This window comes from Mirounga leonina, unplaced genomic scaffold (assembly GCF_011800145.1).
Source record: "Mirounga leonina isolate KUSES-001 unplaced genomic scaffold, KU_Mleo_1.0 Mir_165, whole genome shotgun sequence".
In the NCBI taxonomy this organism is placed as follows: domain Eukaryota; kingdom Metazoa; phylum Chordata; class Mammalia; order Carnivora; family Phocidae; genus Mirounga; species Mirounga leonina.
In genome coordinates, this window is record NW_023270415.1 from 72,951,188 (window position 1) to 72,968,463 (window position 17,276).

General features: G+C 45.1%; 1 protein-coding gene across 1 annotated transcript in view; it reads right to left on the reverse strand.

Moving 5' to 3' along the window:
- HHLA1 (HERV-H LTR-associating 1) overlaps positions 1-17,276 on the reverse strand; it is a 33,400-nt gene that overhangs the window by 14,030 nt on the left and 2,094 nt on the right. Inside the window, exons 3-10 of the mRNA XM_035012271.1 lie at positions 14,326-14,382; positions 13,167-13,250; positions 12,401-12,481; positions 12,213-12,296; positions 7,002-7,085; positions 4,829-4,885; positions 4,632-4,724; positions 1,944-2,189 (exon numbers count right to left, since the gene is read on the reverse strand). Of these exons, the coding sequence (XP_034868162.1) occupies positions 1,944-2,189; positions 4,632-4,724; positions 4,829-4,885; positions 7,002-7,085; positions 12,213-12,296; positions 12,401-12,481; positions 13,167-13,250; positions 14,326-14,382 (786 nt within the window). The remainder of the gene's footprint in view (positions 1-1,943; positions 2,190-4,631; positions 4,725-4,828; positions 4,886-7,001; positions 7,086-12,212; positions 12,297-12,400; positions 12,482-13,166; positions 13,251-14,325; positions 14,383-17,276) is intronic.

Sequence of the window (17,276 nt, forward strand, 5' to 3'; positions counted from 1 at the left end):
AGTGTTTCCCAGGGAGGTCCTGCAGGTGCCCAGGGCATGGGTAGTGTGGGAGTCCACGCCTGACTGCTGGTTGTCACCCATGGGGTCCTGGCTACCTTCCCGGTAGCTGCACATGGGACAGTAACAGGCCACTTATATTCTTGACCGTTTTGATTCTGATATAAAATTACCAAAACACTGAAAAGTTATCAGAGGGCAAATGCAATGTGCATGCATAAAACAGGTAACTCAGGGACCTAAGCTCTACCTTGAACTGGAATAAATGGACCAAAGTGAACTTTATTTTCCTAACTACTAATTTTAAGAAAGAAACCTCCAAATTCCTTGGACATCCAAATAGCGGGCTCTCTCAAAGTTCAGAGCACGTTTCTCATTGCATGACCCAGTGAAAAGGTTACAGGGTTTGAGGTGAGAAGACCGGGGCGGGTGGGCGGGGGATGGTGGAAACTGCTCCCGCCTCGCCCCATGTTGTGACTTTAGGGGCACGTGACTTCATTTTTAGCTTTATCATTAGAATGGGGATGATCATAATGCTAACAACAATAATACAGTATCACAGCGTTGTGACAAAGACCAATCTTCCCTCACTGGTCTTTTAAACAATTCTATAGGTTCTCTCATTCATTTCCATGGTAGGCATGAAAATAATTTTTTCTCAAGTTTTTAAAACTAACCCCCTTGGAAAATTTTAAATCTATAAGTTAAGTTGGGAATGATTGCCATCTTTAAAATATTCAAATTTCTCATCCAGAATGTGGTATATCACTTTATTGATTTAAATATGCCTTTATTACCCTCACTAAAGTTTTATAGTTTTTCTTATATAAAACCCAGCACTTTTCCTTCTAGGCTTATAGCTAAGTATTCTATGATTTTTCTTGCCACTAGCAATCACATCTTTTTTTTTTTTTTTCATATTCTTCTGGTAAACTTTCTAATTATGTGGAAGTATCACGATACCGGCTAGTGTACTAACGACTTTCTGGTTAGTGATGTTGATTGCTTTTCCTCATTCTTGTTTTCCTGTCTGCCTGACTCCCATCAGTTCTCACCTCCTCCAGGAAGCCCCTTGCTGGGCTCTCCGGGGCCATAGCTCTTTGTAGGCTAGACCGTAACTGTCAGTTGACTTGCCCGTGTCTCCCTCCCTGGTCTGCACACTCAGGAACGAAAGGGAACGTTGAGAGAGCTGTGCTTTAGCAGCTAGCCTGGAGTCTGGTATTAAATACATGTCTTGATGAGTGAATGAATGAATGAATGGATTCTCTGACTCTCGTCCCTCGTCATAACTCATTGAGACAGTACTGGCTTTTAATGAAAGCGTTGTCTCCATTGTATCTTATTTCCAAAGAGCGTGACGAAGATGTGGGGAAGGAGGAACTCACGGGCTGACCCACCACGTGTGGCGGTTTTCCGTGCTGGTTTCAAGTCATTCACATACTCTTGGCATCATTTTCCAGCCCACTACAAATTCACCCAACCCTGCCATAAAATACGGCCCTCATTCCGCCACATGGTGTTCATTTCAGGAGAGACATTGCTAAATGCTTTGCCGAAATAAAAATACATCTTGGTACATACAGTGCACTTCACTTATGTAAGACATTCTTACTGGGGGGTGCTGGGCGAAGGGAATCAGGGAGCTCTCCGATGTCTTGTGAGCTCTCTGATGTCTTAGGCCATGTCTTGTGAGTCCTAAACTATTTCAAAATAAAAAAGTCATACAAATAAACGTTGGCAGGGCCTTATGCCAATGATGCTCACTGCCTTTGTTTGTCTGTAATGAACTCACCCTGGCTCATGTCGATCTCTTATTTCAGGGATGCTGAAGAAGAAAGGGGTCAGTGGAGAAGGGATAAAGGAAGGATTTAACTTATTTATGTGAGCCTAGGGGGAACAGGAGGGAAGAACAGGACAGGAGGGGAACCTGCGAGAAAGTCTCTTACCCAAGGCTGGGAGGGTGTGGGGGGCGCTGCCCTGCGTGGCCATGGCCGTGGCCCAGGCGTGGAGCTCCAGAAGCCTGTCTGTGCTCACAGCCTGTTGTCCATCTGCAGGGGATGTTGTGTCTGTCCAGGGAGAGGTTCTAGGAGCAGGTGCCCTGGTGCTCTGAGCTCCGTGCAGGCGGCTTGTCCTCTGTAGTGTCTGCTGGCTCGTGGGTGTGAGCTTTGAAGTCACAGCCGTGCCCCTGGGAGCTGTACATTCAGGGAGACGGTCAACGGCAGCTTTTATATGCTTGACACTTTGAGCACTAAATTGTCAAGCCACTGAAAGATTGTTGGACAGCAAATGTACTGAACGCAGAGATTCAAATCTTACTTGGAACAATACCATATGTCACCAAAGAGGAGCGTTTCTTTTGGAATGGCAAAGGAAGCTCAAATATCAATTTCCAGAAACACTGTGCAGAGAAGCACTGTGAACAGAATGCAAAGCTGTCAGACCGCAAAGTATCAGACATTCGACATGTTTCCTGACAGAACCCGAATCCGTCCGAGTCCTTCGCCCACCTCACAGCCCTCAGCCCTTTGATGGCACTTTTTCCTAGAAGGGAGACAGGGTTGCTCCATGTGTCCTGTGCGTGTGACTAGAGATCAGAGGCGGCATTTGAGGGCATCAGAAGCTGCTGGGCAGAAGCTGCTTGAAAGACAGGTCCCCACCGAGATAGCAGGAAGGTTCAATTTGGAGGGAGATCTAGCCGGTGCCCTTGGATGCTCCATGAAGACAGGGAGGAAGAAGCTCAAGTGTTCATGTGACTTTCTAACTCCCTTTGGGCAGCCTTTAGTGGTGGGGGCTGCATGTTAGGATGACAGGCTCCCAGGAGCCCATGGGTCCCTTCTTCTGGGTTAACTAAGGCCAGCCTGCAGGCAGGTGGATTCCAGCCCCCACTTGCCCCTTTGGCAGGTCACTGTGCAGGGCACATCCTGTGCAACAGTAAGTCGTCGTCTTGCAGCCTCATCTCTTCTCTCCTGCTTCACTTCTGGGATCAGTAATACCCACATGCACCACAGGCCTGGTGCTTGTTTCCAGATCAACTGGACATAGGGCTAAGTGCCTCCCAATCAAATCGTCACTCAGCCAGGTGACTGGCTATCAAACACATCAACCTTACAAATACGTGTCCACTTGTAAACATGTTCTTTCTTCCCAAGCATTCGTACTTCATAAAGGAGCACAAATGGGAGCTACAATTGAGATTGGCCTGGGAAGGTCATGGGAGGACTCTCTAAAGAATTGAAATTGACTCGATCCTCGGATCTGTCCTTAGAATCAAGTAGGTGAAGGGAATCCACCAAATGCCCATTTCATCTCCTTATCAAGAAGCCTCACTCGATGCAAGTTGAGGTCCTTCCTCAGCGTAACTAAGATAAACAAACATAACTGCAATAAACGCAAATCAAGGCAGCCCACTGAAATGGAATTGGAGATTTACTGTAGATTTCATTTTACTCCAAGAAACACTGATGAAGAACCTACTATGCACATGGTACCATGCAGACACCAGGGGGAAGACGACTGTGGGGCTGAAAGAGTTTCGGTGTCTGCCTTCAAAGACCATTCAGTGAGGAGACACATGGCAAGTCACCTGTGTTCCAGCCTGGAGTAACACTGAGTCCAAATGACGGACGAGTGTCGTGTTATAGAATGGTAGAAGACAGAAGACATATTTTGATCGGGGGATTTTTAGGAAAGAGGAGGCAGCCGCTGAGCTGGTGACTGACAGACAAACTGGGGCTCTGAAATATGGAAAAGTAGGGAAGGAGTTCCAGGCGAGCAAAGTGTCATGGGCATGCAGAGAGATGCCATCTGCAAGAAGAGGCAGGAACTTCAATGTCATTTGAGCAGAAGATTCAAGGAAAGAGAGTAGATGAGGTTTGGCATGCTGACAGAGCAATGTATACTCCAGGCTAAAGGCTTTGGACCCTCGGCTCCTGACCCTCTGCTCCTGCAGTGAGGAGACAAAACCCAACTGTATTTTAAGACTATTGCTCTTACAGCAATGGATTGATATTTTAAAGACATATGAAACTGGGTCAAGGAAGACTGGTTCAGAGGCTATCTCAGGTCAAAAATAGATGACAAGGACTGCAACTAAAGTTAATCACAGCAGCAGCAGATAATCTTGGGGGACCAGCCAGATTCTGGAAATTAATTCAGCTAAAACTGACAGTTAAGCGTAGGGGCGAAAGTGGGCTCAAAGGTGGTTCCAAAAATGCCCCCTGTGCCAGGGAAAAGGCAAGCAGATGGGTAGGAGTGTGTGCAGAGGGGTAGAGGGTGATTGGGTAGGGGCTGGGTATTATAGGGTGACAATGTCTACAACAGGGTCACTAATTCAATTACCTACAAAAGCCAAGTAGTTAATATGAGAAAAAAGTGCCAGGCGATAGGGAGCAGAGAGGTCTATGGAAAAGAGGAGGAATGTGTCCCTCCTAGTGGGAGGGATGGAGACAGTGCCTACTCAACTCCAGTTGAGTTACCAGATCTTCACTTGTAAGAGAATCCAGAGATTAATTTTCTCTAGTGGTGAAATCCTTTGATTTTAGCACAGTGTAGCTAAATAAAACACCTGAGGGCAGCATTCGGTCTTCAGTTCGCTAGCTGAGTTGGAGACTATAGTAGGAGCGTGGGGGGTTTACACTCACCCAGAACGCCAGACATGCTGCTGGTGAATGTGTAGTTGATGACAGGAGATTTCTCCGCCATCTCCCAGAAGTCAGAAAGATTCCTTCCTGCAAAAACCACACAAAGAGGATCGAATCTTGGGTTCACCTGCTAGAGGGTTCTGTTTAATTCTCAGCTCAGAGAGCTTGTCAAAGAATGGCTGATGATTCACCTGACTTTCCTGTCATCACACAGATGAAGATGCAGTCGGATTCGTTCGTTTGACTCACTGAAAGACAAACCAGTACCCAAGACTTAGCAAGGCGTCTGAAGCTGTAGGTCTTTGGTTGAAATGAAAATCAAGCTAGAAATCCCTAGCTCAGGATGTTACAGGAAAATAAGGCTAATTCCTTCCTTTTAAGGCAGCCCTGATTTTCTGGGGTTTTTTTTTGGGGGGGTGGCAGGGGATACAGTATAATGTAATGGCGAAGGGCACAGCCTCTGGGGTCAGCTGCCAGTATTACAACATCAGCTCTGCCATTTACTAGCTATGTGGCTTTGAGTGAACTGCTTGATGTCTCTAGGACTCAGTTTACCTATCTTTTTTTTTTTAAGATTTTATTTATTTATTTGAGAGAGAGAGAATGAGAGAGAGCAAGCACATGAGAGGGGGGAGGGTCAGAGGGAGAAGCAGACTCTCCGCTGAGCAGGGAGCCCGATGTGGGACTCGATCCCGGGACTCCAGGATCATGACCCGAGCCGAAGGCAGTCGCTTAACCAACTGAGCCACCCAGTTTACCTATCTTTAAAATGGCGAACATTCGAATTCCACAGTTCCTCATTTGAGATTTCCAAATCCCGAAATCACTGTAAGATGGAAGGTTTTGTGTGAGTTTTGTACCAAAACTTATTTGGTGGCAACCTGACTTGAGAGATATGAGACTATTGACAGTCTTTATCTGTTTTGTTTAGTGTAAAGGGCCATGTTGCTAAATGAATGTGAGTGTGTTTGATTACGGTATGCTGCCCTGGATGCTGCTGGTTATGTTTTATCATGTATGGTATAGATGCCCTGTTAGACCTGCAGAAGTCTGAAAATGAATGAATTTCTAAGTGTACTTGTCCCTTAAGATGCTGCCCAAAGCTGGGTTAAGCCTCCGACTCTTGATTTTGGCTCAGGTCATGATCTCAGGGTCATGAGATTGAGCTCCACATCCAGCTCTATGCTGAGCATGGAGCCTACTTGAGATTCTCTCTCCCTCTCCCTCTGTCCTTCCCCCGCTGCTTGCACCATGCTCTCTCTCTCCCCACCACCAAAAAAATTTTTTTAAAAAATATGCTGCCAAAAGCAATGTGGACATTTGCTTGCATGTCCTTCAAAGGATGGTTATGATGACCCAATGAGATAATGTGTGTGGTGCCTGGAAGATAGAAGAACTCAGTAAATAGTCATAATAATAATAATTATCACTATGAATGTGGTCCTATCATTATATATATTAGCATAGTGAGCAAGAGCATGGACTTTAGAATCAGATCACCTGGGTTAGAATACCATTTCTGCAGAATAACCTTGGGCAAGTTACTTGACCTTTCTGTACCATGGTTTCCTTACCTGTAACATGGGGATAAAAATGTAATTACTCCACAAGGTTATAGTGAGGATCCAATGAGGGAATACATGGACAGCCCCTGGAAGAGTCCCTGGCAGCTGATGATATCTACTACTATTTCTCTTTCTCCCTTCCCTGTTTCTAATACAGTAGTTGTTCCATGGTGCCACACACTGGCCTTCTGATGAGGCCATGTGTGGGCAATTGACTAGATCTGTGCTTTGCAAAGTGGGTCACTGGGGGAACGCAACTTGCTTGGGGGTTATATGAAGCCACCTTGTGAATGAGGCAGATCTTTCTCAACAGTATGTCTGACATGGGCTTGGGCTGCATATAGATCTGATAGTAAATTCTGAACTGACCTTGAGCAAAATAGGCAACCTCTCCCAATCTCAGTTTCTCATCTTTAAAATGGGAGTATAGCTATCTAGAAGAAGCTGTTTTCTTGATTCTGCCTAGATTCCCCTAATTCTGAGCCCTGGATTCTTCCTCCAACTTTTTAGATACCAGGAATAGCTCTGATTGGAAGATGGTGCCTTCAAATACTAGTGGTTGAAACTGGACAGCTCTGATTGTCTAAAAAATACTTACACAGAGGTTCCTGGCAGCTCACCTGTGGCAAGGCTTGGCGGTGGGGGGGGGGGGGTCCACTAGCTTTGATTATATACCCATGGCAGATGCAAATTCGTTTTGATTATATTTTGATTACATTTTGCAAATATTTTGATTTTGATTAGATTTTGCAAATTTGTAAAATCTCCAATTTCCCATGCATTTTCAAGATGAACACACCTGAGAGGATGGAAGCTGACTTAAAAATCTCTGTGAGGTAGCTGGTAGAATTTCCAATGACGTCCACCAGTAGGGCTGTGAAATCTGCAAGAAGGATTGACGAAATTTAAATTTCTGATCCAGAAACTTGAAGGAAAAATGTATCATGTATTTGGACTTTTCAGAGTAGATTTTACATGTTTAATTTTGTCCAGTGTTTTGAGGAATATTAACGATCATACAGGGAACTATTACTAATTATAAAGATGTCTTATTTCCAGGCAGGGAGAAAACTTCTGGATCCACCATCATAGTCCCCTTCCTCCTCCCATTGCCCTCTCCCTCCAAATCCCTCTGTGCCAACTCCAAATGGCTGTGAAAAGCCACATTACTGAATAATGGTTTTTCTCATTTGTTGTCCCCTGTTATCTCCTCTAATTGCTTTAGAATACCAAGTCCATCTGACAGGAAGCAGCCTCACAGTTATGCAACCTGAATTTACATAGTTTTGGATTTTCAAAATGTGATGTCAGCGTTAGTGGTGGGTTATAAAGAGACTAGAACCCTACACAAAACAGAACCAGGAACCCCTGCTCTTGTCTCCCTTGTTAAGAAGGCTGATGGGAGGAGATTGGGAGAATTTCACATTTCAGGCTATCAAATCTTTGTGAACTCTCCCTCTGAGCAGAGTCTGAATAAGGGCCATTGCTTGACATGGTGGACACCATCGACCAAGGAAAGCTCCCAATGTACCTCCAGGCAAACTGCCGCTACCTCCTCTGCTGTTCATTCATGGTTTTCCAGGATCCAACAGGTTTTTGGCTTACAGAACAAGGATATGAATTCTAGGAGCCCCAAACAGTAAGAAGAAGCTTCTGGTGTCATCTGGATAATCTCCTTTTGTGCTTTGTAAAAACACTTCTTTTACTCAATGGGATTATGAGCTCGGGTGGGGGGCAAGCTGATTTGAAAATATAGAACACAGAGGACTGGAAATGCAGAGCCCAGAGAGGCAGGAAAATGTCATGGGACAACCAAGGGAATGTTCAGCATGTGAGGTCAACAGGAGGTGGACACCACTCTACGTGAACCAGAGCCATGGTGCGATTTTATCATACTGCGCGGACACATGGTCAACCTCTGGGAGGAGAGGCGTGGTAGAACACCAATGCAGATGGGGACACCTGGCCATGCAGAAGTGACGTCAGCTTGGGTGTCCTCCTTTCCATGTCTATTTAGACCAGTCTGTCCTTGGTCACACTGTGGAAACTGAGGAAGGGTATTATTTCATTATTTCTTCCATCTATTTTCTTCCTACTTCTCAAATGTCTTTTTTGTTCATTAGTTCATTTATCTAATAAACATTCACTGAGTGTTTGCAGGGCACCAGACACCTGCTCGGTACTGAAGGGTTGTGTGAGACACCATCTCTGCCCAGCAGAAGCTGAGATTAGTGGGAGAGAGACTCGTAAGCAGACCAGTAAACCGCAATCTGCTACTAACACCTCACAGAAGCCAACACCGTGGCTCTGGAGTCAGGACACCAAGATGGAGTCCAGGTTGTGCCCAAGTTTCTGAGAGATGATGGAACTTTCCCAAGGTCCCAAAGGTTCTGGTGGAACTTGAATTTGAACTGAGGTCTACAATGGGCGAAAGCTCCCACTCTTCCCAATGTTCCCACTGCTGCTCAAGCAACGTCTTACTCAACACACTGTGTGAACTCTCCCTTCAGAATGGCTTTTACAATCTCTCTATGAGGCTTGGAAGAGAACCAGCTATCATTATCTCAGAGACATTCTTTGTTTTGATGAAAATTTGAATCTAATTTACCAGCAATACCTATAGATGAGTGATTTCTGACTACTTGTATATATACATAGAAAATAGGGGGGAAAAGCCTTTTTGCCTATCCAACTGGTAATGATTTAAGAATGTGTCGTAGTATTTTGTGTTCGCAAGGGTGTGGAAAAACATGTGCTCTCCAACATTATCGGTAGAAGTGTAAACTTATGCAAGATGTCTTAGAGGAAATTTTAGCAATTTGAATCACCACAAAATTGTTTCCCTGTCAGACAATTCCATTTCAAGGACTGTATCCTACAGCGTAATTAGGCAAGTACTCCAAGTACTCTAAATACACAGGTATTCATCATAGCATTGTTTATAATTATAACAACACTGGGGATAAACTAAGGTTCCATCAAGAAGAGACAAATTAAATATATTATGGTACATTCTTTCAACGAATACTATGAATTCATATGAAGGATGAGACATATTTATATTCACTGGGCTAGAATGGCTTTTAAGATGTACTGATTAGTTTAAAGGTGGATTGTGAGGCTGTATGGAAAAGGTGGTAGATATGGCTGCCTGTCTCTCAATAACTCTTCTGCCACCTTCCTTTAATAAGAGAACATGAAATTTCAGTTGGGCATATGGTGGTTTAACATAAAATTACATTTTTGAGCCTATTTGCAGTTGGGTGCAGCCATATGACTAAATTCTGGGTGATAAAGTGTGAGAAGAAGCCATGTGGAAGGTTTCCAGACTGTGTTTATATAGTGAATGGGAATATCATCAGTTCCTTTCTCCTCTTCCATGTGGCTGGAATGCAGATGAGATGGCAAATCATCCTGGATTATGAGAACAAGGGCAATGCATTATGGGAGGCAGAACAACAGCCTAGAAGGAGCCTGGGCTCCCTAAACCGTCAACTAGAGCAGCCCTGGTATGTTTACCAAGATGGTCACATACGAAAACTATTACCTTCCACCCTCTGCCAGGCACCTTATTTTGGGGTCCTTTGTCATAATAGCCTGGTTTGTATTTTAAATAATATAGAGAATACAGACTGGGATGGGTAGATAGATGGGCAGATGGATGGGGTAGGTGGGATGGTAGACAGGTAGGTTAGATAACTAGTTGACAGATGGCTTAGGTGGGTAGATTAGAGAGGTGGCTTAGACTGCCTTGGGTGATGTGATTACCTATGGATGTTGGGATTTCAGGTATTTTTTATTATACTGTCCCTGTTGTATGGCATTTTGACATTGTAATACGTTATTTTTTAGAATCAAGAAAAATTAAGCTATTTTCATTCAGAAAAAGAAAAAATATGCAAATACACCCTCACAAGGGGGGCTTTAAGTCAGAGTTGAGAATATTCAAGTGAAAATGATCCAGGTCTGAAGAGTACCCACAGAGACATCTTCCCCCAGGGACCGAGCAATGGCAAGATGCTAGCCTGCATTGAGCCTCTCATGGCAATGATCTGAGGGGAGTGGACACCAGCACATTGTGATGGGTCCATTGGAAACCTCATAAAAAAATTCCTGTGGCCTACCGGAGGAGCAGCGTGCAATTTTATCAGTGGTGACGACCTATGGATCAACTCTTCAAATAATCGTTTCAAGGGTGTGGAAATATGCTTTGGCTCACCGAGGGGAATTAGAAACTCTTTCCCTGCAGATGTGACTCCACTTTTTACAATCAGGGCAGGGACACAGTGCCCACACTAAACTGGGCCCCCAGCAGGGGCTAATGAGAGGCTGAGGAAACTGTGGTAATGGACAACATTTGTCCTCCCTCGGGGAATTTGTTGAGAAGATTTGAAGGGCCGGTTAAACAAGATAATGGCTGTGAGGTACTTGCTGCAGGGCCTGGCACACAGTACTCATTCAACATTACTAATTACTCTCTTTAAAATGTTCACAATATTTGTTCCAGAAATTCCACTTCAAGGAATCTATCCTTTGAGAGTAATCTGGAAAAGGGGAAAAAGTTTTATGCACCAAGATGTCCAATACGGGATTTTTTTATGTTAAGAAAAACCTAGACTCCACCCAAAAGTCAACAGTATATGGCTAAGAAAATGCCGACTTTTACAGGTTATGTAGTCACTACAAGTGTTTGCAGTTTGCAGCCTGGAAAATATTTTTAAGGTTGGGTCAAATGAGAAAAAGACCAGGAGGCTTTTCCACTTTCAGGCCTTACTTCTCTTACAATCCATTTTTTTTTTTTTTTTTTATGAAAAGCCAAAGAGATCCTCTTAAAATGTAAGTTAGATCATATCACTCCTCTGTGTGGACAATCACCTTGGCTTCCTTCTTATTCATTGTGAAAATCAAAATCCTTGCTGTGGACTATAAACTTCTACTTGATCCTCAACACCCTCCCTGCTTTGCTCCCCCAGCTCTGAGCTCATTTCCCATGCCATCTGCCCTGGCTCACCTGCTCTAGCCATGCTGGCCTCTCTCATCCTTACCCTGCTGCCTGGGCTTTTGTCTGGAACACTCTGTCCCTGGGTACCACAGGGCTGTCTCTCCACTTCCTGCCTCATTAGAGAAGACTTCCCTGACCCCCACTATATACAGCAGCTGTACCTGCCCCCACTTCCCTCCTCACCCTTTCCCCTGCTTTATTGTTCTCACGGTCGTGTTAGTAGCCAACATACCAGGCATTTTTGACTCTCTGTCCCTTCCTATAGAATCTAGTCCAAGAGAGCAGAGTGTGTGTATCCACTTTGCCCAGTGTGGTACCCCCACACTTAGAAGAGAGTTTGGCTAATGGTATGTTCTCAGTTAAGAACCACTGAATGGGAGGATTAGTGGTGAGAAACTAACGTTCAGTTTTACTTTTCAGGATTCTCTTTTAATTTTTAACTATAAAAGTAATACAGGAGTATCCTAGCATTGACAATAAGATCCGGGGATACCCTCGTGTACTGCAAAGCACGCATCATGATCTTCTTTCGGAGGTAAACACCTACATGTGTCCAGAGATGTATCTCTTCACCAATGACAGTGTATTCTACACATTATTTTGTGACTCTGCTTTTCTAATTAATAATGGCATGGAAATGTTTCCAGACATGGGCCCAATCTGGCCACATCCATTCATTTATGCATGGCCTCTGCCTGCTTCCCAAAGTTTAGACTATTTAACCATTTTCCTAATGATGGGTATTTACCTTGTTCTCAGAGTTTTCTGTTAAAATAACGCTGCATGAACATTTTGTTCTTGCCCCTTTGTTCAGACGTAACTATTTGTCTAAGATAAAAACCAAGAACAGAACTTTCTGTGACAGTGAATGCGTACACAGCTAAGCATTATAGATATCACTGTCTTTTCTTATTTCACTCTAAGGAGAAAAAAAATCGAGTCAAACTTACCTGAAAGGGGACAAGCAAAATCAGGAAGGCTGCAAGCCTGGCGGGTAGCTCCACCTACCTGATAAGTCACTGGTCCTGTTGTTCAGACAGTAGCAGTACCGGGTGGGGAATCTGGTGGTGTCCACAGTCTTCAGGTTGGAAACTGTGAAGAGACAACGATCCACAGGGCGGTCCTGACACCAAGCCTGGCCCTGCCGGCCCACCTGTCATCATCACCACCGCCAAGAAGAGCCCGGCAGCACTTACTGTTGTAAATGGCCACAGAAAACTTGTGGAAGGCAAAGGAGCTGTAGGAAGTGATGCTTAGCAAGGAGAAGAACTTGGTATCTGCCAAGGATATTAAAATAAAAGAAGTCATCAGACAAATGCCTCCTGACAATCATAATACCATCAATTAATAAACAGATAATAGAAATTAAAAATACAATGAACAAATAATAAAAGTAAATAACAAAAACAAATAATACAATAGCACACATTGGAAATAATACATAAAATCACTTAAAAGCAAACCAAAAACTGCATACGTACATGTCACTTGACTATTTCCTGATCTGTCCCTAAGCCCTGACAATTCTCCCACAGTGTAGTTGTGACCAGAAATGCCTGCACATAGGTCATGTCTGGAATGCAGCTTGCTCTCCAGATGCTGGTGAGCCTCTGACTTCATTTGGATATTTTCAATCTCATCAGGTGTCAGGCAGGACACTGCATTCTCCATCTGAACACGGAGAAGCTGGGGCGCAGAGAAGTGCCCTGTCTTGCCCATGTTGCAGAAGTGAAGCAGGTACAAGGCAGAAGTGGGCCTGAATTGTGCTTTTTACAAACTGAGGGTTGCTGGAGGGGAGGTGGGCGGGGGGATGGAGTAACTGGGTGAGGGGCATTAAGGAGGGCACGTGATATGATGAGCACTGGGTGTTATACCCAACTGATAATTTATTGAACACTACACCTGAAACTAATGATGTACTGTAAGTTGGCTAATTGAATTTAAATTAAAAAAAAAAGGTACCTTTTAAATAAGCTCTATTCAGCATTCCATTCACCAGCTCTGTCAGGTTCAGGGCAGACAGATCGACCGACCTTGCAGGCAGCTCTGGAAAAGATTCGCGGATAATGTCACTGGCAGGCTTTTCTCACAACGGAAGTTCCCTGTTTCTGACATTGAGGCAGACATGCTTCCTCTTTGGACATTTACTGAACTCATACCCACAGCTGGGCGCAAGGAATTCAAAGATAAAAGGCAGTGCCTGCGCTCAGGAGGTGACAGCCGATGGCATACATCATGACAAGTTAGATAAGAGAAGTCCACGTGAAGGACAGGAACACTTACTTAGTGAATAATTTATCTCTGCGTTTGGAGACAGTAGGGATGGGTGGGAAATGTTCACGTACAATGGGAAGCCCAAGGCACAAGTCCTCAACAGCACTGCATTTGGAAATGACTACATCATCTAACAGACAATGCCCTCACTGGGCACTGGCATCCCTAGGAAAAAGGTTTTTTAAAATTCTGCAATTCTGGGGGCGCCTGGGTGGCCCAGATGGTTAAGCGTCTGCCTTCGGCTCAGGTCACGATCCCAGGGTCCTGGGATCGAGCCCCACATCAGGCTCCTGGCTCAGCAGGGAGCCTGCTTCTCCCTCTCCCTCTGCCTCTCCCCCTCCTCGTGCTCTCTCTCTCTCTCTCTGTATCTCTGTGTCTCAAATGAATAAATAAAAATCTTTAAAAAAAGTAAATAAAATAAAATTCTGCAATTCTGATGCTTGGGCTCCATTCTCACAGATTCAGGTTGAATACGTCTGGGATGCGGCCCAGACGTCCCCACCAAAATCAATCAACCAATCAATCACTCTCCCAGATATTGGTAGCAGGTAGCCGAGTGGAGAGACCCTGCTGGTTAAAATCCCCCCATCTCCTAGCTATTCCCTGAACATCCAGCACAGCAGTTGACAGGTAGAAATAGTGGTTAATGCTCCTCTTTACATTTTTACTAACATGGTCTTTTTCAACGCTTACTTAACGCTCGGAGAGTTCTGTGCATCACACAATCTGAAGACTGGTGAGATGCTACACTGGGTTGTGGGGACTGAGAGTGGGGGTCTGGAGAAGTGGGGGAGCTCCTTTGGCAGCTGGGGCCACCCACAGGGCCCTAAGGGAGGAGGGGACTCACCTGTGGTATCCAGAAAAGCCACCCTTTTTCCCCTCCTCTCTTCTCCAAGGCCAGGAGCTGGGGAGAGAAAAGGCTTCAGGGGAGACACAGGAACCTGCAACCCCAGCCTCAAGTTGCTGGAGAAACCCTGGGGGTCTCTATGCAGTGGCCTTGGGCTAGTGAAGGTCAGAATCACTGGGCCTATAAAAAGGAAGAATCCTCTCCTGACACTGTAGTCTCCTTGGACTGACCTTGGCCTAGAAATCAACACTTTAATAAATAGGCGGGTTTAGATCACCAGGCAGGGTGTCTAATTTATCCCATCCCTTTACCGGATCAGGAAACCGAGACTCAGAGTGGACAAGAAACTTGCCTGAACAAGAGAGCCCAGGACCTGCTTCCTAAAAGCTGCAGAGCAGTGGCCGTTCGGAAATATCAGGTCACCTGCTCACTCAGTGGGGTCGTGCTATCAAAGAAAACGTCATGGGAAATCTTGAAATGCTTAAAGCATACATTCAGTCTTTATTCATTCAACAAACACTCACTGAGGGCCAAGCAATCATGCTGGGTGTTGGGTCTAAAGAGGTCGAAGGAAAGGGGCAAGTCTCCACCTCTGTGGGGCTTACAGTCTGTGCCTCGGGCAGGAGAAAGGACCCGCACGTGTAGCTGCACGTGAGGCATGGTAGACGGGGCACGGCGGGATGCTTGAGCTCCTCTGTCAGGGCGCTTGGCCTGGTCTGGCGGGGAGGGGAGGGTCTCCCAGCGGAGGTGACAGAAAGCTCAGCTGTTTTGGACTAGGTGGCATTATGAGCATCCTGCATTTGTTGCTATTCTCGTTGCCATGGTTCTGTTTCCTGTTACATACCAGGGTACCAGGTGTCCATTTGACAGATGGAAAAACCAAGGCAGAGACAGGCTGAAAAATGTGTTCCAGAGTTCCAAAGCAAGTCAGGAGTCAAGGCTGGCCTAGTTACCTGCCACACCGAGGACAGGAGCCTCTTTTTCCTTTTTAACGTCTCTGTTTCCAGACACTGAAATAAAAGTTCTCATGAATGAAATAGGATTGTGAAAGCACAGCCTCACAATTTGTAACAGCCTTCCAAGTCACCTTGTCCAGCATTCCCTTAGAAGGGTGAGGAAATTAAGGCCCCGGAAAGCGAAGTGATGTACCTACATCCCATATCTAGCTGGTGGCCCTGTTTCCCCTCCCCGGAGTCCTTGGTAACCACCTTTCTACTCTCTGCTTCTAAGAGTTTGACTATTTTGGATATGTCCTAGAAGTGGTGTCATGTAGTATTCATCCTTCTGTGGCTGGCTTGTTGCACTCAGCTTAATGTCCTCCAGCTCCATTCATGCCTTGTGTATGGCAAGATTATCTTCCTTTTTTTTTAGATTTTATTTATTTATTTTGTCAGAGAGAGAGAGAGCACAAGCAGGGGGAGCGGCAAGCAGAGGGAGAAGCAGGCTCCCCACTGAGCAGGGAGCCCGATGCGGGACTTGATCCCAGGACCCTGAGATCATGACCTGAGCTGAAGGCAGATGCTTAACCGACTGAGCCACCTAGGTATCCCAATTATCTTCCTTTTTAAGGCTGAATGGTATTTCATAATATGTATGTACCACATTTTCTTTATCCATTCATCTGTGGACGGATGTTTAGGGTGTTCCCGGCTTTTCAAGCAGCTTGTGGGAACTTCGATCCAGTTAACTTCTGTCTGCTTAAGCCAGTTTGACCTTCCAGCAGGTATACTTCTTGGTTAAATACTGGAGCTTTGGGATCAGGGGTAGGTGGGATCTGTGGTTCTCCTTCCCGACACATGTTTACTGGAGGAGGTGGGTTATGTGACCACAGCAGGAACTCTGAGACAGACGTTTGCCATCAGGCAGGCCCAAAGTTGGCATCCAGCTTGCTCTCCCATCTGGTGCTCTGAGTGGCCCTCCACCTGAGCGGTCTACATGATGCATCCCCAGTGACATTTGTGGTGGACACTGACTTCGCCTGTGACCAGGCCAGGAAGGAGAGACCTCCGTGCAGGTGAGGGATTGGGGTCATGTGGGCTCCCGAGCTCCAGGCTACAGGGGTGCTCTAGGCTATGGGGCTTGCAGGATTCCTGAGCCTGTGAAACCAGGTTGGTGGGCCCTGTGCAATTTTCCTAACCAAGAACTATCTTTGGACACCCTTCCTTCCACCAATGAAACATCATTTCCACCAGTCCTTTTTATAATTGCAAACCTGTGGGTGGATTTTGCTAACTGTATTTGAAGTGTGAACTGAACAGCTCTGAAGCAGAAATTTCTGAATGGGATGCCATACAGAAGCAGTTTTCAAATAAATTGCCAGACGGAGAATATAAAACTATTGGTCCCTTTTTGTATAAAAAGACCACCATAGTAGTATAAGATAGAAGGTGTTGCTACTTTTCATACTTTTTCATGCTTACTATTTTAATCACCTTTCATCCTTTATGATTACCTGTGGAACAGAAATTTTTCCCATTTAAAGAGGAGGAAAAAGGCTCAAATAGGGGAAATATTGATTGAATATTGATTGAAAATTACGCTGCTTAGAGACGCCTGGGTGGCTCAGTCAGTTAAGTGTCTGCCTTCCTCTTGGGTCGTGATCCTGGGGTCCTGAGATCCAGTCCCAGATCGGGCTTCTTGCTCTGCGGGGAGCCTGCTTCTCCCTCTGCCTCTGCCTCTCTCTCTCTCATGAATAAATAAATAAAATCTATTTTTTAAAAAAGAAAATTACACTGCTTATACACAAGAAATTGGTACAACTATTGTCCTCTGGGGAAGGGAAGAGTTTGGCTGGGGACCATTTTAACCTTATACACTTTTGTACCTTTTGCATTTTGAACCGCATGAGTGTACTAATTAAAAATAAATAAAAATTAGGGGTGCCGGGTGGCTCAGTCGGTTGAGCATCCAACTCCTGATTTCAGCTCAGGTCATGATCTTGGGGGTGTGAG